Below are 20,630 nucleotides of genomic sequence, written 5' to 3' on the forward strand. Positions count from 1 at the left end.
ATGACACAGGACTTTAATGAAAACATGTTCATAAAGCAGATATCTTACAAATTATCTTTACTTTTTTTCTCTTTTGCTCTCTTTGATGTTCCTTTTGATCTGAGTTATAATTTACTATTGTGTTCTGTGAATCACTAATGAGATTTCTGTCTTTAAAGAAAAACCCTCTTTCGGGGTTCATCAGATCCTGACTGCTGAGTGTTGAGTTCTGGCCTGTGAATATCTGCAGATTTTATTTATTTTCTCTTAAAAGAGAAAATTTCTCAAAAGGACTTTGTTTTATTCATGCCACAAAAGTAGAGGTCTGAGGTCTGACTATTGCAAGGAATCCTTTCCGCACCACACCAGGCTTTCTCAGCCATTCTGGCAGCAGGGATTTTCTTATGTGCATATGTAAGTGGGAAACAAACAAAATAAATGGAGGTCCATATTTTTCAGAATTTGGGAGTGACTCCCAATGTGAGTGCAGATCTTCCAATTATGTGCAGACCTCCCAGACATGCAAGCACAATACATATACTGGGTGAATGTCAGATTCTTGGGTTTCTTTTTTAATTAGAAAGGAGGAAGAATCACATACAGTCTTGCATATCTTTTACTAAGGTGCTAAAAGCATTAATTGAGAACACATATCACTGGAGTGACTGGGGAAGTGAAGACATTCACTAAAAAACAGAAGAACTGCAATCTTTTCTGAAATAAATTTTTCAGTTTAAATGTGATCACTTAATTTTAAACCACATTGCTGGTTTGGACTTGGTGCAAAAGCTTAGGTTTTTTGATTCAGAAGCCCTTAGAACCCGCAATTTAGGAAGCAATCCTAGATTACTGAAATAATTCTGTTTAAACCTTAACTCTTTTTTTATGAAATCAGCTTTGCAACCTGTAAAGTTGCTCTGTATACAAAAAAAGAAAGAAAGAAAGAGAGGAAAGAAAGAAAGAAAGAAAGAGAGGAAAGAAAGAAGTCTAAGCCAAAAATTAAACAGGCCCAAAGGCTGTAGCCAAGCAAATAAAAAGACTGGGTCCTGAATTAAGTGAAATACATCTGTAAGTGCTGCAAACACTCTGCAGAGGTGTTTTCAGCCTTCTCCTTAAACAACCTAGGACCAGCATCTGAAATTAAAAGTGAAATTAAATTCTCCATAAAATAAAGAAGTTTTGTAAACTTGGTGATAAACACCAAGTACTAGTTTCCAAGGATTCTTTAAAAATAATTAGCCATTAATAATTAAGGATTTACTTGGCTTAGACCGACATTAAAGAACCAGAGAAAAATCATTCCTCTTAGAAATGGCTATGAAGCAGCCTAATAAAGCGTGGAAGATGTCACCTAACAATCAGCACTATTCATTACCCCAAATAAAAAGGCCTTTGTCCCTGTAGTAACTGAGGATGTCACTGTTCTGTTCAAGATGGAGACAGACTTCAGAAATACCCCTGGAATTTTTGAGAACTGGATAATGCTTTGCCATAATTTGTTAGTTTCTTATTCAAGCATATGCTGTAGGGGCCAAACACGTTCTTGTTCTCATGTTCATAATATTCGCTTCTACTGAAGTCCATGGGAATCGGGCTTAATCAAGAGTAGACTTTAATATGGTTGCACAAATACAAAAAAGGAAAGAGCTTGAGACATTAGCAATAGAACAGTGTTCACTTAAACTCCATCCTCCTGTACTGTAGAATGCTTTCAGCAAGGATCATGATCAGCTTCCTATGAAACTGGCCATATGCTTTACAACAACAGCACTGTTTACTTATGCAGCTGAAAAACCTACCTTGGAAAAGTACGACTTCGAAGTTCCTTTATAAAGACTTGACTCCCGTTCTGTACAGGTTTGACCTCTGTAGTCTGTCCAGTATCGTGTTTATGCCAATTTCTTTTCTTTTTCACTGAAAAAGAATGAATTGGACAGCACCATATGCTAAGTAGAAGATAATTATTAAGACATTTGATGGAAGGACAGATCTTCATAGCACTTCTTATGTGAGCAGTGAAGAGGGAACCCCCACTATGCTGCATTGCAAATTTTAATATTGCTCTTGATTCTCCATTAGACAATTATACTGTAGCCTGAAGATCTATTATATACCGAACAGTGTTCGTTTTGTAGCATAAGGGCAACCAGACGGATAATTACTGAGCTGCACAGCTACCACAGGCTTCATGCAAACATGGGTTCTGGACATTTTGCACTTGCCAGACTACACACTTAATCTTTATCATAAAGCTCTTAGAAAGCCACTTTTCTGCTTTTTCAATGTGTATTATAGATCTTTATGAACATATTTATCCTGAATTACTTTAATCTAAAGGTCTGTTCAAAAGTAAGTAGCAGATTTAACATTGATTTTGATGGGCTTTGAATTATGCCCTGCATACAACATGCACATAAAAGGGGAAAAAAAAAGTGCAAGGAGACTGTAAACACAAGTTTTAGAACTCCTTTTATTCCTAGGTGTTGCTACACAAGCCTAGCTTAGGCCTTAAGTTATAGGACCAAGAAGAAGGCCCCCGAACAATGTTCCCAGTGGGTGACAGACATACAGGCAAGTCCATCATGAAAAAAGGGTCAGCTGGAATAAGCACAAATAAATAAGTCGAATGTCAGTGTAGTTCTGCCTTGCCTTTTTGACAGCCTGGTAACACAGAGCAAGAAAAACTGGTCAGCTTTTTATTTTAGTTAGCTGTTCTCACTTTCAGATTCTGTTTGGACATGCTCATTTTTTTTAGTAAATTGTTTTTGTCCCAAGTGCATATTCATATTATTTTAAATATAATATAGCAGATTTTTCATATGTCACAACTTTTATTTTTTTACCCTTCTTTTATATTGTGAAACAAAATTTTACTCCACAGTCAAGATGTCTTATGCTGTTCTTACTGCTCAGAATAACTGGGGAAGGAACCAGACTCCTCAGTAACCATGCATGGACAGCGCCTTTTCCCCAGTCTTTGCAATGCACACACACATATCCACGTGCTTTTTTATTAAGAAACAAATGTGGAGGCCACAGCTATAACACATAAGGTCCGGAAAATGTTAACTTTGTTTTCTTGACCACAACCCTGGAATAATCCAAGTAAAGACATCTACTAACGAATCCATCCCAGGTTTTGCACAAAGCATGTTGGTTTTATTAGTTCCATGCAGCTCTCCAGCCTAGCTGGATATATTCATTAAAGCTGCTAGTTCTTTATCTTAATGACTCTCAGGCTTAGCGTATTAATTCAATGCTCCTGGTAACAAAGGAAACAAGCCCTACATGAATACCAAAGCTTCCTCCTTTCCTTTCCAGTGACTGCCCCCTCCCCCCTCAACAGATCGGATCTAGCACTGGGATTCTCAGCGCAAGTCCCAGTGAAACTGGTGTGCCGCTTGCCATAGCAAAAAGTAAAGGGTTCACCATATAAGCATATTCTCTTACTGTACTTAAGATGGCATGGAACGTCAAGAAAAAAAAAGCAGCAGATGAGTGTGTTTTTAAGAAATACACTGCAACTCTTCAAAAAGCACAGGGAATTATTTCCTTAGGTGCCAAGGGCGGGTAGGCATCCACCTCTCACAGGCAGGCAACAGATACACGTCTGCCTCTGGAGCTCCCCCCGGGAGAAGCGGTCTCACGGATCGCAGCAATGGTCTGCTGTAGTCCATTACACTACATCAAACAGTCGGCATTTGGCCCATTTTCAGCCGTTCTCTTTATGTTTCCTCTTTACCATGAACACCACAGTAAGGATTAATGGCCATTCACATGTGTAAGAAATACTAGCTTTGGACAAAAAGGAGCACTTTTTCTTAAATGATTTCAGATTTCTTGTTTCTTTCTGCAGAACTTTCTGATCAAAATTTGACCTTTCAAACGTATAACCCTCTTCTCCAACAGACAACCCTCCAGAGGAAAAAGGGAACATGTTTTTATGAAAACTAAATCTCAAAATGAGTAATTCTAGACTTCAAATATATATGCTCATTTTTAAATGCATTTCCAAAGAAACGACACCTAGAAGAACCCTGTTAGTTCTTTATTTATATTGATTTACTTATTTTAAAACAGCTTCAGCCTGATTTTATTTTGCTCACGTCTATGTAACTTCACTGATTCCAAGGGAATTTCTCCCAATTTTTTCTGCTCTAAATGAGAGCAATCAAATGAAACATTTCAGATTGTGTTATGTAAATGACTCAAGTCTGCCTAAACAGAGTCCTTGCATTTTATTTAAATGACATCAGAAAAATTTTTGTGAATGTGTATAATTTTTCCCAAAGAGAAGTCCCTACAAATTTCATTAAACTGAAATGGCTTAGAATGTCGTATGACAGGAAACAATCTTCTGAAATAGTAGCCACCAAGCCACATTGGTAAAGTGGAAAAATGTAAGAAGAGGAAAATGATTTTTAAATTTGACATCTGGAAAACATATATTGTGGAATGTGTGCTCCAGAAATACACATATATTTTTAAATCCAGACAAGTTGCATAACAGACAATTGGTGTCTGTTAGCTTTCCTTTGCTAATCTTGCAATAATTAAATCCTACTAGTGAATTACTGGCTCTCAAACAACACTTACTGGTTTATTACAAAACTGATATTGCTAGATAACTAGTTTGAACATATATTGTACCAGTTAATAAACAAATGAAACTGATCATCTCCAAGAAGTCCCAGCAGGGTATAAGCGCAGTGTACGCAGAGCGCACCGCATACAAAGCTTGACAGAATTAATGCATTAAGTCAAGCTGTTCCTCCCTTCATTTAACTGATCTTTTAAGTTTTCTAGCCTATTGCACTCCGCAAGGAGGGGCTACAGGCTAACAGCCCAATTTTTCAACAGGATCTAGGATTCTCTTAGTTAATGGTGAAAAAACTGTCATACATCTTGAGAACCTCTGATCTTACAACTCGCCAAAATTCAAGGTAAGGTAATCTAGAACTGACGTTTAAATGTTCCTGCAAATTTTTACACTCAACTACTTTAATGATTGGTCTTGTACATAATTAAACCTCTGTAATGCATTTGTAAGAAGAAAAAAAGTACTGTTGAACTGCAAAATGATATAATGTTCTGTATTTCTACCACACTGCTAGCCTCATATATTGATGAGGCTATAATAGTTACAGTGTTCTGATACAGCACTTTCTGCAATGCTGTACAGTGCAGATTGTGAGGGATGTACAGCCAAAATCAGATCTTACTTGGAATAAAAAGAAGTGAATAGCCAAATCCACTTAAAATATTAAAAGTTAGTTGATGGTTCAACTCTCCTTGTCATAGTTCATGTTAAACTTGCAACCTTCTTATCAAAACAACCACTGCTTGAATTCTAACATTATGCACCACTGTTTTTTATAGAATTTATATTTAATTCCTGATTATAGACTGTTGCTATGTCTGTCTGATTTTTTTTTCCCCTCACACTGAAAAGTAGGTGCCTTTCATCATTCATAATTCAAAGGAAAGTGGAAGAAATCAAAGCATCAGACACATTTCAGTGTTATACAAGACTCTCAGAGGCTAGAAATCCTATGCTTTTTGTTCCACCCTGGGTCAATAAGAGCCTCAGAGTATCTGCAGTCACACCTCCCTTTTCAACACAAGCCATTCTACTAGCAAATTGTTCATTTTGAGATGATTTGTGGTTATTTGTTTGACCGATTTCCAGTCCATTTGTCAGAAAACTTCCAACAAAACATTAGAAAGACTGATTCATTTAAATCAAAACATTTTGGGATGTCCTGACTTTACTGACAAGACTCTCAAGAGTTTTTTTGCCAGCTCGCCCAATTTGTGGGTGCCTTGGTTTGCACCAAAGTTATGAGCAGACAGCCACCTGGGAGACAGGAATAACTGCTGCTCATTCAGGTTTCTAAGTCAGACTTCATTTCAAGAAAGTTCCAGTGGAAAAGTGATTCAAATTTTTGCCCTAAAATGAAATTTTCAGACTCTTCCCCTTTCCTAACAGAAATTTCTTAAACTTGAATTTTCAATGCAGCACAGAAATAATTGCTTGTTTTTAAAACTCTTGAATTTTAATGCAACAGAAATCTGTTTCTAGCCATCCCTTATTTCTCACTGAAAATTAAACATTATAATTCTTCCAAGTACTGGCACAGATAAGCGCAGTATCCTTCCTCTGTATCTTGTCATAATGTAGCAAAACAGTAAAAACCTCTACATCACTGTTGCTTATTTACAATAAATGGCTTTCAACTAAAGCATTTTTTTTTTACAGTGATTGGTTTCTTTTTTTTTCCATTGTATAATAGAAAGAATTTCTGAATTAATCTGACCTCAGCAAACACATCCTACAGTTTCTTCCCAGACAAAACTCCCACTGAGATCAACTGTCACTTTTACTCAGAAGAACTTTTGCCTGTGGAAGAACTACAAGAATTGGCACTCAGTGCATCCTAGAATTTTGACTGCCACTGAAATTGCTACAGTTTTATATCTAGGCCAAGCATAACATACTGTTTCTTATTCTTCTTATCAGAAGATAAAAAACATTCTGTAGTTTCTAAAAACCACTGTATTAGAAGTAGCTATCTCTGCAGCAATTTTTATAGTCCACAGTATTAAGTGTCTCACAATTTTTAATTCCTTATGAGGAAGAAAGTGTTATTATCATCTCACAGACTGAGGACTGCAGTAGGACAGGTAAGGTGACTTGCTGTAGTTCACATTTACTGCCTGGAGCTAGGCTAGGCAGAGAGCTGAATTCAGATCTCCAGAATCCCAGTCCATGTTTCTGTCCCCCCACCCCAACACCTTTTTACCTCATGTTCGAATTCCAATTTTTATGGCATAAGCTATTTAAATGTGTTTCTGTATTTTTTTTAAAAAAAGAGGAAAAAAGATTTCTTCTGCTTAAACATAAAGAATCTATTATCTCTATGAGGAGCAGCCAAACAAGTATACTTACGGGTAGACTTTCCGTGGGTTTTCTCACAATTAGGACAATGATAGATGTCAATATCTGGTGCCTCTTCTTCTTCAACACCCACACAGCTGGAATATTTAAAGACAGTAGCTTGAGCCCATTTCCAAACATGCAAGCGCACAATTTATAACAAAAAAACCCATGAAGCTGTGCATTTAGTATGCAGCTATGTTGACTGCTAAGGGCTATACCAAAGCAAAGCTTAGGTACTTTTCACACACATGCAGTCAGACTGAATTTTTTGCAGCCTACATTCCCGATGCAGTGCTAAAAGAGGTGTCATTCAGAAGCTACCAGTTACCAGCTTACTGTGGACCTCCCTTAAAATAATGTGGCAGAAAGTCCCAAAGAATTTTTTTTCCCCAATCAGAGAGACCATTTTGTATCTACATGGAGTTCTTCAAACACCATCCAGCATAACCTAATTAACAAAACATCTTCTTTACCAAGCATGCACAGACAGCTGCTAGGTCCTAGAGTAATCTTGGCAAGCTATACCATATGCCAGACTTCTGTAGGTTCCATCCCTATTACAATATATGAGGATGGGGAGGAAAAGACGACACATAGCTCACAGCACTTCTGGCTGCCAAGAAGATGGGCTGTATCATGGCAGCTGCTTAGAACACCCACTGAGATTATTTTGGATGGCACAACATATGTAACAATACAGTGCAGCCTGCGGGCACGCTGTGTGAATGCAATCCAACGGCAGAACACAGCACTGGGGAAAAACAAAACTAAATTGCAAAGGAATGAAGTATCCAAGATAAGAAGTTGTTGCGCAGTCAAAGTACTGAGCAGTCAGCCAAATAATCAAACTGCAGAATGGCACTGTTCCTTCAGAAGGAGCAGAGCAAACACGGCTCTGTTCCTGCTTGCTCTGTCTGAAACGGCCCAGACTGCAAGCACATTTGCAGCACAGAAAAGGTTTCAGCTACCTTAGAGAAAGCTGGGTGCTCTGCGATACAGCTCTCGAGGCATGGCTCCATGAGAGCTCAAGTAGGCAAAAGGGTCCAAGAGAAGCAACAAACACAGCTTCCCCTTAGTCATCTGCACAGACAAGGCTAGATCACACCACAGTATGAACAATCTTGGAGTTTCTCTACACTCTAAAATGCCTTTGCAGCACTCCTTGGTTAGCAAAAAACTCCAGTATACCCGGCTTCTGCCAGAGGAAGGGTTGGGACATGCACCAGGGAGATGCCATCTTCATACACGCGATAGCATTCAGCCTCCTTGCACCCCACCGGCGGTGCAGAGTGGTAACTAGTACAGGAAGACTCCACTGCACAGCTCTCAGCAGCTAGTGCTGAGCCGCGGAAAGCACCGGAGTCAGTGTGCTTGGTTTTCTCCAGCACACAAGGCAAGAGGGTGGGTCAATCCTGTCAAGCGACAGAAGCATTCTCAGAGCGTTCTCACTGGGTTCAGGCTGGTGCTTGGGGTCCAAAATTATAAATAAGTAATTAGACAAATTAATGTGGGCTGGGTACCTCAGTAATTACTAAACATGATGATCTAGATGCAGGAAGGCCCTAAACTGCTGGCTATTGGAAGACAGGAAAGTGCATTAAAGGAAGGATTATGTCTGAGTCTGATCACACTTGCTTGGTTCCTGTGTGCTTATCTAAGCATTGCTACTCAACACTGCTGTAAACCACCTACCTGGCTAAACAAACCTCTATTTATGACTTTTTTGTGCGTACATGCAAACACATATGCATGGTTGGGGCAGGAGGAGTTTCTTAGAAAAACTGGGAGGAGAAATACGTAACTCTTAAAATTTACTATGACCCTCTGTTTACAAAGATATGTGTGAAACCACTTCTGAATCAAAGTTACACAGTGATGTGTAACTCTAAGGATAAAAAGCCAGCATCAACAGAACCCGCAGTGAGTCTGCAACCAAGCTAGAAAAAGCCAAGTTAGCTAAGATATGGAAACAAATCTTTTCACAACCACTGTAAAAGCTTTGTCAAAAAAAAGACTCTGGAAGATACTGTGTGGACATTTTCATACTGTTGCAGCCTGTAGTGAGAGTATAGGACTCAGCCCACTCCAAATTGAATTGGACAGGTTGAAAGAAGCTTTGCAACCAAAACCAGAGAAATTCATATTTTTCTGAGTCCGAGCTGCAGCAGCAGCACTGCTGATAAAGAGGATACTATTTCTGAAACATGTAAAAGCAACTGTAGATTCGGCTGTTGTTTTCTGTATTAAATGGTTTCTTGAAAAATACAAAAGTATCGGGTCTCCCTAAACAGACGGCATGGAAAACTGAAGAATAAATTTACAGATAGGAAAATCATCAAAACAATCCAGTCCTCAGAGTCAAGAATGTACAGGCAGTAAAATATCAGATTAAGCCCTAGAAAATTTAAACAAACCCTGGCAGATTAGAACAAGCAAAACAAACTGTAGAGGATTCCTCTACCCATAAATCTGCATCAGCTGCTTATACCACTGGATTCAGCTTGTCAATCTTAGTAAAGGTATGGATTAGGCTCTATACAAGGGCTTGAAAAGTCTATATTTAGCTAAACTAAGCAGATGAGACCCTTGGGCACTGCATGGATTGCTACAGAAGGAGGTATGAAAAGCTACTGTAATGGGCAAAGGCTTCAGTGTGGTGGGAGCTATTGTTCTGAGAAGAAGTAAAAATATTTAACTAGAACAGAATGGGAAAGTAAAAATAACTGACCTCATACTCAGACTGTCCTCTAAAAGATGCAGTCAACTTTTCCAACTACAACAAGGGTTTTAAATAAGGTGTGACTGTTTACAGCTAGTAGTAGCCCAAAACTGCTATCCTCACTGCACGTTGAAATTACAGGTACTGGCTTTCAAGTGATCACCCTACTGAAACGCCTTAGCTGATCTTAAACCTAAGCGTGAAGCACTTTGTGCCCCCTTTCCTCAAAGAACACAGCTTGACTCACAGGGTATTCCCATCAGCAGAACTGTTTGCAGGCTTCCATGTGAATACGGGCATAAAAATTTGAATTTCCATAGTTAAAGACACGCTGATATAGACTATTCCTACCAGAATAGGAACAAGGATTTCCTGCTGGGCTGCCATCAGTTTTCACAGCAAATTTGTGCCTGTGGATGAGGAACATTGAGGCCGCAGCCCTTTGGCAGAAGCAGCGTAAACTCCTGGAGTGGTCTCCTCGGTAATTTACAAATGCATCTCTTCCTCAAGGTGATTTAATTAACAGTAGAAAAACACAAAACATTTCTCCAGCTGAAGAAAATCATCTCATCTATATCAGCTGAGCAGTGCTGTCCTTTCCTTCACCCCCCCCCCCCAATTCTAGCACAAATGGTGCTTTCTATTTTGTATCTATTTTTTTCGTGAGAATGCTCTACTTTGGCCCCAGTTTGGCTACAGTTCCTTTTTTCAGTCCCATTCGCCTGAGCGAAACACAAACATAGAAAAGGCTTGATCCAAACATTTGACCCCCTACGATGCTCAAACGGGTTCAAAGTTAGTCAACGCAGGATCCCATGCAGTGTGCTTGGGAGCAGCCTCCAGCTACAGGCCCCGCTGCAGTGATTTGCACATTAATCTGTCAATACGAACCCTGAATGTGTTACCATCAACGGGGAAGAACTGGAGAAAGCTCTCAAAAACACTTCTGTACAATTATTCAGATCTGCTGGTGAGATAAAAATGGACATAAGAAGTTCTGCAAAGGAACTGCAAATCTAGTATCGAGGCAGAGCTTACAAAAGCACAGTCCGAGCTGGAAATGGGCTTGGGGAACTGGAATCCCGGCCAGCACCACAGGACTGGAACAGCTGCCTGCCGCCTCACGGTCCGCTCCCCACTTCCAGAGGCGACAACTGCGAGGGGCACACGCACCAGGAGCTGCCTCTCTGAGCCCTGCCCTCCTTCCACTGCAGGGGAGGCGAGGAGAGGTCAGGACCGGCTAGAAGGGATGCGGGGAGGAAGGCTCACACCGATCATGAGAAGATGGAGGAGACTGAGGCAAGAGATACTGCTGTTTCATAGGCCTGGGGGGGAGAAGCTATGGAGAGCTGCTCCTGAGAGGAAAGCACAGGCAGGGAGCAGAGGGCCAAGCACCAGGAGGCAGAAGTGGAAGCAGCCTTTTGAGCAAATGCAGCAGCAGATTTGATCCATTTGCGTCAGCGGTCTGAGAAACAGTGTCAGAAAGCCTGTAGACACCACAGAACAGTACACTGACATCCCAGCAAAATCCCATTCTGCTGCAAGAGCTCACAAATCAAGGAGCATAGCGTTTACCCTACAGCGGTCTTTTGAAAGAGATTGCTGAACACGTGGTCCTGTTTGCACAGCAAGGACAACTCACTGACACCTGCAATTTGGTACTCAAATGCGTATGCAGGTACAAACTTGGTGTCCTCTAATAAAGTATCTACAGATCTCCCTGACAGTTCTCACTTCTATGAATTATCTCTAGCAACTACTTTTTAACTGTGTGACAAGAAGTTTTGCAGGGACAAACATGTCATTCTTGGGGAAAACATCAGGTGCCCAAAGCAAATTTGAAAGAGAAAACTTCTAATTGGTGACGGGTAAAGAAGAGAGGAAAGAAAATGCTCCCAAGATGTCCTGCAAAGACTTTCATTCACTGTGAATCAGTATTAACATGAGAGAGCCCAGAGCAATAACATGTCAGCTGGGAATCAGGGAAACATCTGGTGCTGAAGGTTATGATGCAAGACATGTAAGACAACAAGACAATACAGATGGGGACAGAGACAGAGACTCACTAATGCAGCTAACAAATACTATTCTACTTTTTTGCCCAACCTGTAGAAAGCTTGTTCCACATTTCTGCCCAAATACAGTAAAGATGGAATAAGAGATTAATCATTGTGTATCCAAGAATATCTTGTTAGAATGATTTAAAACAACTGAATAGCTGATTTTAAAATGTTACTAAAATGATTCAACTCAGGTTGAGACAGTGTAAGACTAATTTGGTAATCAAAGTGAAACAGTACTATACTGATATATTTGAATTTTACCAAAACTATTAAAGGCAAAAAAAAATAATGAAAAGATAAGCCTTTAATGTTGTAGCTATTTAAACTGATATATCACACATTTTATAGTGACTTAAATGAGAATTAGTGCAAACAGAAGCACTAGCAATCAGAGGATACAAATTACATTACTAGAAACTTTGCCTTTTGTCACTTTAAAGCAAAATTGCTTCTGTGTTCACAGTTAAGAAATGTTCAGGTTTCAATATTTTGACAAAGCTGGTGACTTTTTTTAATATAGGCAACAATAATAAAAGATCTGTAAATTGAACTGTTCCCATAGTATGAATGCTTATGAGGACCTCAATTTGTAATCTTCAGTTAGATAATGTTTTAAGCAATTTTAGGAGAAAGTTAACCCATGTAATATCTGTTGTGTTAAAACCATTTAATACCCACTACCAACTAGAAGAGAAGTATAGAAATACATCAAAAATAAAACATGCAAACAAAAAGCAATTTGAAGGGAAAGAAAACAAAACATAGTAATACATAAATAAAACTGAAGGATTATGTATTATTACAGAATTGACCTATTAACTTTTGTTTGATGTCATCATTTATTCACTTCTGCCTGAGGAGTGTAAGGAACTCTGCTATAGGATTACACCTTTCTCACTAAGTAGATCCTAAAATACACCTTCTCTTTATCTACAAAGAAAGTCAGTACAATTGTACCTTTCTACAACTAAGGAATTTGTCAAAAACAGGATTGGAGGGATTTGCTCACATCACCCAGGAGGCCAACAGTTGAGTTGAACACAGAATACAGGTCTTCAGAGCTCATTGCTGAGTACGGTAATATCTGTTGCATCCATTGTCAGATATATTGTTCAGAATTTTTAAATTTTGACTAGCAAATAGATCACTGGATTAGTTGTTACACTTTGTGCATTTATTTTAAATTCCATTTTCAATCTTTGACACTTAACCAGAAGCATGTTGAAGGCTTAGAAAATGCTAACACTAGCAAAATGTGACACCTCGATTCTTATTTCACACTATTACATACGTACTTGCTTCTCCTTCTCTCCCTGCATCAGTCCAAATCCAAACAACCTATAGTATCAGCCACAAACCTGGGAACTGCATCGCATGGATGAGTAAATTCTTCACACTTCAGTAACAGCTTTTGCCTATTTCATGGAAGTGAATTTAGGCATACAAGAACAGCTTTGTATGCAAGGCATATACAGCCTTTCAGGCACGTGAAGACCCAACAGGGAAGAGCGTGGCCCACCTCTGCCACGTTCTCCCATGAAGTCAGTGTTGTTTTTTCCATCAATATCAGTTAGAAGCGGCTTGGGCTCTACGTCATTAGGAAAGCCTCAGGCGAGGGCATCTTGTCTTACAGAACACCTGAGCACTAAACCATACTAGTCTACAGGAGAAAGGCTGCAACGTCTGCCAATGCTTTTCCTAATGTTTTCTTGTGTGTTAAACAATTGGCCAGGGCCAAGGTGTAAGCCTAAGAATACAGGTCTTCTTACCCGCAGTGCTCCTTTCTTGTTGCCTGCTTGCCTTTCCTCTGCCATTCAATGGTTTACTCTTCCATATCATTCATCATTTGTTTCCTGTGCCTCATTCTGTAAGAGTCCCACAGGACTCCTAAACAGGGTAAGGCACTGCAGTATTCTCCTAATAAGACTGTGGAATCATCACCCCTCAAGGTCTCTGAGCACAGCTTAAGCAAATACCTATCAAGATCAATTCAGATTAACTGTACCTTTGGGCAGGGGGTACAGACTAGATGACTCTCTATGTCTCTTCCAGCTTTAAATAAGGAATATTAAGTCTCAGAAAAGGATAGGTTTCACACTCCTCCTCTACAGAAGTTGGAGGTAGTGTCAATGGTTCTGCTGACGGGCCCTTCCCCAGTCTGCTCTGGGCCTGGCAGGGGTGCAGGCAGGGGTGCTCGGGGCCAGGTGCTGGCTCTCGAGCAGCAAGAGGGCTGCTCAGCCTCAGCAGATGAGGACATGGAATCAAACACGCAGGTGGACAGTTATCACAGAGCAGGAGAGGCATTCATGGCATTTTTATAGGCAATAAAGGTAGTAATTAGTAGTTAACTTGAACTCACTCCCATTCCTTAACAACAGGACATCTAATGGTGAAATTTCTTGATGAGTCATTTATCATGTGTTGCGCAGTAATACTTTTCCTTAACAACACAGTGTCGTTTATAGGAAAGATTGGATGCTTTCCCCCTAACTTATCTATCCAGTTTCAAAAGCCTCCACCATCTGAACAAACTATAGGCAATGTGGGAAAATCAGGACTTCTCAACTCCTCTGGAAGATTCTGTAACAATTTCCCAAGCTACAGATTCAGAAAAGAAACATCATATACATTTTTGGCAGCACAGATCTTCATAAGGAGAACAGGTTATAGAAGATAATTTCAAATTTTTCAGTAATTTCAGTCTACTGTGTTTCTCTTTCAAATATCTGTCATCAAGGAAATGCACACAGTGATGATTTAGATCATATTTGTCTGCAAAGATCGCCAGCCTGAAGAGCTCAGACCACGTGAGATATAAAGATAAGCCTGAGAAGGTGAAGGGTCTGTCAGGAACCAGGAGGATAAGGTAGCTGTGAAAGAGTAGATGCTCCTAGGCTTTGAACGTACACTTTGATACTGGAGGTTATATTCTGTTTGCCAAGTTATGTCATTAGTAGGCCACGCTAACAAAAATACAATATGAGAAACACAATGATGATATTATCTAAGGACAAGTGAATGGTAATTAACACAGTAGTTAGTAGACAGGTCAGTGTTAAATGACAGTATTTTCTTGTGTCCAAATTATAGCATCCGGAAATGCAACAGCCAATATTGTGGAGGCGAGCTCTGTTAAGAAAAGAAGGAAAAGAAAAAGGTAGTTCCAAGAGCAGTGGAACTAGTGAAAAGGATTGTTCTGTGGATTTGAGTCTCGTGTATTGTTTTTCTAGGGGCTGTTACTGGGTGAACTCTTACCAGACCTCTTCCATAGATGCTCTGGTGTCTAATGAGAAAACAGACAAGACTTTCCATAAATAGGAGGATTTGGCTCATGTAATCAACCACCTATTTTCACGAAACACACAGGAATTTTTGAGGCCTCAAGCCTGCTGTCAGATGCGGTTAAAGTTAAACAGTGAGCTGAATAGTCATTTTGGGGATCAGACACACATATAAGCATCATTTCACTCGAAAACGCAACAGCAAACAATGGCATAAGAGCAACGCGTGTTGAGTCACGCAATGTCTAATTGACAAAATGTCTAATACAAGTGCCTTGTTGAATCAGGACCTAAATGAGAGAGAATCCTGGCTATACTGGATAGCTAGTATTTCATGTCAGGAAGCAGAAGTGGTTCCTCTTACAGATACTCACCTTTAGTGCCCTGGAAGCATAAATTTAGAGGGAAAGAACTCATTTCAAAACAAAAGTGCATCTGTGGAGTCCCCACTAGGAATAACACTAGACAGCAGCTTCAGCAACATGCAAACATAAAGGCAAGCAAGGCACAGGAAAATCTGCAATATTCTAGTCTCCTATGTATTAATTAAAAACAAACCAGGAGGAGGATTTCAGAGAGAGTTAGCCTAACGGGTTCAGCGTCCCGGTGCCCTGCAGTACCTGATGCCTCTGGACTGCAGCGACATTGCCATCTGCTCAGCTGTCTTCCTGCACCCAGGCTGAGCCTGCAGCACACCCCCCCTCAGGCCTGTTTGTCAGATGGTTGTGGGGGCACACAGGGGGACACCTGACAGGCTGCTTCTGTCAGTGGGACACCGGTGGGATTACAGTAGCACACCATGGCAACGCAGAGACAACAGGATGCTGTATCATGAAAATGAGAGCAGCAGTAGGAACCAGGAGCTTGTATTCTGCGTGTTGTCATGACTCTCTTTAATCCCAAGTAAATTACATAACCTCTGTGACTCAATTTCTCCACCTATAGAACAGAAATATTAATACCTGCCTGATAACCTCAAAGGCTGCTGTGAGTATGATTAATGAACATTTGCTCCGTGCTTTGAAGATGAGAATCTGTGTTGTAGTGCTACCTACACACAGATCTTTTGCTTTAGAGGTTAGTTTCTACTGCTTGTTTTCCTTGTGACATTATACTCTCCCATTTCACCAATCCACATGCTTTCACAGGTACTAAATCAAACTAAAATTTACACTAGGACTTCTAAAATTCTGGGCCCAAAACTGAGGGGCCTCTTGGAACTCAAAGTGACTAGACAGGGAGGGTCCTCTACGGAGCGAAAGCTTGGTGCAGCTGGTGCTTCCTGCAGGGACAGGAACCCTTCAGCTGCCTGTCAGCCCCATCGGGCAATGCCAGCACTTCCCTGCACTGCCCAGGAGTGGTGCTGTGTGAGCAGCACACAGAGTGGCAGACACTGGCATGCTTCATTTTTACGAACCAAACAAAAACTGCCCCTGTTTATATCCTCTAACCTCCTGTCAATAAAAACAACTTTAAACCAAATATATAGTGCATTTGAAACAAGAGGGATTGACCCCCTTCAGCTTACAAAAATCTTTATGGGAGTTCTTTTCTGTTCTACAAACTTTGACAATGTTCCTAAAATTCAAGAGGTTGGAGAGAAAACCAGGAAAAGCTTCAGGCAGCATGGTCAGCAGGGGCTGACTCTGTTATTTTGTACTGTCTAAGAAAATGTAAACTACGGACAGGCAAACTTTGACTGTGCCTCAGGGGAGAAATGTCCAAACAAATATTGCTACCAGGGTACAAACAAGTACATACAACGTATACCAGGAATACTCCACCAACACAGGACGTGTATTCAAGTAACTCCAACAACATCCACAGTTGTGAGTACTTGCCATGCCCATTATAGCCACAAAACCGTTCGAGTACTTGGGGGCTGGAGGCATGACATTAGGAAAGTTTTTGCCAACAGCATATGCTATAAAAGGCTTTATTCCAGCAAAAAGGCACAACATTACTGCCTATTACTACAGCTGCAGCTTCCTCCTGGCCGTGTGTTGTTACAAAGTATGCACAGACTGGAAAGGCAGTGTAATATGCTACAGCTGCTTGACAAGAAGGGCATCAGGCACACGCCCTGGCTGGCAAGAGGTGTCCAGGCGGGATTTAAGGTCAAGCCAGCACCCCAGAACAGCCCAGATCCAGCTTCCTCCGAGACTCGTGTCAAAGCTCGGATGAGGAAAAGTGCATGAACTGGACTGCTCTGTTGAGATCAAGAGGGACAGCGAGTAATGTTCTTCCTCTTCAAATGTGCTTCTCCATTGATTTGAAAAACCTTAGCCTACTGCCCCTTAAAGCACCCAGAGAGGGAAATGCCATCTCTGAGGCACCTGGGTGGGACATGTATCCATTTTTACTTTATTTACTATTTGGGAATTCTTGGGGTGTGGGGGAGTGCTGCCTGCTCTTTTTGATGTTCACATTGTACCGGAAGTTAATTGCTTGCTTATAAAGTAGGTATCCTTTCATTTTAAAAAGAGGAATAGACTAAACCCATGTTATAGTCCAGCACAGAAATGCAAATTGGATTGTATTACAGCAAGGAGCTGCTCTCACTCCTTCTTCATCCCTGCACTTCAGCCAGTTGTACAAGTTTTGTGTCTTGGATAAACTTTGCTCTTTGGTTGACTGAGCCATATTTTGCAATATTTTTTCCAAACTTGTTTGTAGTTGTGGTATGCATCAGAGAATTAGCCCTCCGGGAGAAAGCATGGATTACTTGACCTCTATAAAACTATTTGTAAAAGTGAGTGAAATCAGGACCTCCTTGAAAAACAAATGTTACAGCCAACTAAGCTAGGTGTATAATATTTTTCTCAATTGCAAATGACTGAATGACTACATGGATGTCACCAGCTATGGCAGGTGCTCAGCACCTCCTGAATTAGGAGATAAAAATCTGCTCTCTTTCTGGTGTGAACACCCTATCTCTGCAGTATATAGCCATTAACGTTTACAGTCTGTCTACCTGTTTATCACAGAGACATAGCTGCAAAGGTCCATACATAAATTTTTCAAACCCCAGCGAGGTGAAATACCAAGCTGCTTGAAATAGTGGCTTGCTGCTCTTATTGGCCTGCTGAAAGTGCCAACCCACAATGAACTCTCTGGAGAGCAAAAATCATCATCAAAGTCTTAAAAACATGAGTTAACATTTTTCAGAGGGAGCACTCCAAATTGCAAAGAGAGTTAAAATAAAAGTAAGTATGGGAACAAAAGCAGACATTGCGAACTTAAATTACATTTATAGAACTACAGATTTTATGCAATCAACAATATCCAGATTGTTCAAGCCTGAGTCACAAAACAAATTTTAAAACACCATAAACAAATCATATTTAGCAACTGAGACTATCATTATAGAATATGTTTCTCTAAGGTATGATAGTTTCACCTCTATTACACTGAATAGCATTCATAATAATCTGTCCTCAGTTGTTATTTTTGTTAGCAGGTTACTTGCTGTTGAAAAAGACTTCCTGTTTTTTTGAACACTAAATATCTGATCCATTCACTGAACTCCCCAGTGATTTCTGTAATATCAAGACATCACAAAGGAAACAGAAGTTTAGTTCATTCTGCAAAGAGTTACTATTTATAAATGGTTGGATTGCTACTATGCATAGATAAAAACTGTTAAACTACTCCAGTGGCTTAGATGCATAAAACTCATTTTCAGCCACTACTTACATTCAAAATACCATAACTGAGATTCTTTTAAATTTACAGGAAGCAGATGAGTCCCTAAAATAGATTGCATTACATGGTACACCACTGTTTTATCTTAAGAAATAACATATTAGAAGAAAAATAGTTATGTTTCACCCCAAAAGAAATGGTAAAAATCAATATAAAAAAAAGAAGAATTTTTTTTTTCCTCTTGAAGCAGGCAGCTGAGTGAAACTGAGATAAAGGGTGTCATTTTTAAAAGCATCTCAGAAGCCACTTGGAAGCCTAGGTCTGATTTTCATTAGTGGTATTTAAACTCAGAAGCTTGTAATCTGTAGTGTTAATTTTTATATATTCTTCAAATGATCTCTGATTCTTACTAAATTGCTGGTCCCAGTTACATGCAGAGACCATGAGTTTTGCAATCCAGCCAACCAGCCAGGTGAAAAAACAAACTTTGCACATATCAGTCTTGCTCCTGACTCCTTTCAGTCTCTGTGAGCAGCCTTCTAGTTGTTTTATGAGCAGAGAGAAAAGCCAGGGTAGTTCCAAATGTCCAAAAGCAGACTTACAGTGAGGGCCTGAAAGCCACAGCAAGGAACACCACAGACGCCTAGAAGCGATCCCGGGAGGTGCTGGACTGCTGTCCTAGCACAGAACACGGTCACTGAGGCCCTTGGCTGACCCCAGGCAGCAGACCATGCCCATGGCTGCCGCAGGGGGAAAGCCCAGTAGTTCCTGCTAACCCAGCCCACGGGGGCCAGGGGAAATAGGGGGCATTTTCCGTGATTCCAAGTTCTAAAAAAAGTTTTTATAGCTTTGCCTGATGCAAGCTTCCCAGCAAATGCCTGACAGCAGCACTAAAAGATCTTTTGAACATCTCCCTTCCACCAAAGATGGACAATGCCAGTCTCTCTAGGGTTTTTTATAAAACCTTTTTTAAAGGTCAGGCCTGTTTTCACAAGTAGTTTACTTTCCTCTAAAACGCGCAGTTAAGAATGGAGTGAAACAGAAAGGGTCTATTCTGATCATAATGACGGCCTCAATTCATATGTTTTCTTACTTCATCCCAGCAGTGCTGTGGGACATAGCCCTGCAGCCCCCTGCATGGTGTCCCAAGGACATGGGCACTGCTCTACAAACAATTATTCACCTAATCAGAAACATACAGGTCAAGAGCCAAGTTTCTTATAAAGCACTGCACAGGTTTGGCTTCATTTTTCTTTTCTCTGATTGTGAGGTTCTGGATCCTGTTCTGGTCTCTCTGGACTACTCCTGGGGCACAAAGGGCTGAAAAATGGCCTTCACTGTTCAGCTGAGCATTCCCGGGTACCACAGAACCGGCCTAACTTCCTATCAAGGGAAAAAAGTGCTCAATAATGTATCAAACACAAGACTAATTTAATTTTCCTTTCTTAAAAAACATGCAATTCTCCCGGTTGGAGTAATGCAGAGAATCCTCATCTTCACATATTTAATGTATAGAAAGAGGGCTGGAGTCCCTGTGAGCTGTCACGAAAACAACTTTTTCGTTCTTTTAATATCATGTTTAGCTAATGTAATTATTTAAAAGTGGTCTGCCAACCTTTGCCAATCTGTGGAGTCCTGTATATTTTCCTGCAGACCTCTCTAGAGCAAATTTAAGCCTACTGGCATCAGACTTGTTTTTCTTAGATCAAAAATCTATTAAAAGGAGATAATGACTTCAAAGGGGTCCCTCGAACATTCTGATTAGGAGACTTTTTTCAGACACCTGGCACAAAAACATATGAGGAAACTTTTGCAGTCTCTTGAAACGGTCTAGTTTTCAGACAGCCAATCTTCTAAGAAAGCAGGAGCAACTCAAAACTTAAAACTCTAACTTAAAAAAGCCACTAAGATTTCAACAATGCTGACACTTCTGTTAAGGCACAAACATAGCTAAGCATGAGATTATGGTGCCCCATTTTTTAACATAACTGTGTAAATATGCC

At 40.3% G+C, this 20,630-nt stretch overlaps 1 protein-coding gene across 3 annotated transcripts in view; it reads right to left on the bottom strand.

The window, feature by feature from the left end:
• PHF2 (PHD finger protein 2) overlaps positions 1-20,630 on the bottom strand; it is a 108,615-nt gene that overhangs the window by 46,541 nt on the left and 41,444 nt on the right. For all 3 annotated transcript variants that reach the window (XM_026102839.2, XM_064518875.1, XM_064518874.1), the window contains exons 2-3: positions 6,929-7,014; positions 1,779-1,893 (exon numbers count right to left, since the gene is read on the bottom strand). In XM_026102839.2, the coding sequence (XP_025958624.2) occupies positions 1,779-1,893; positions 6,929-7,014 (201 nt within the window). The remainder of the gene's footprint in view (positions 1-1,778; positions 1,894-6,928; positions 7,015-20,630) is intronic.

The sequence above is a fragment of the Dromaius novaehollandiae genome, chromosome 12 (assembly GCF_036370855.1).
Source record: "Dromaius novaehollandiae isolate bDroNov1 chromosome 12, bDroNov1.hap1, whole genome shotgun sequence".
In the NCBI taxonomy this organism is placed as follows: domain Eukaryota; kingdom Metazoa; phylum Chordata; class Aves; order Casuariiformes; family Dromaiidae; genus Dromaius; species Dromaius novaehollandiae.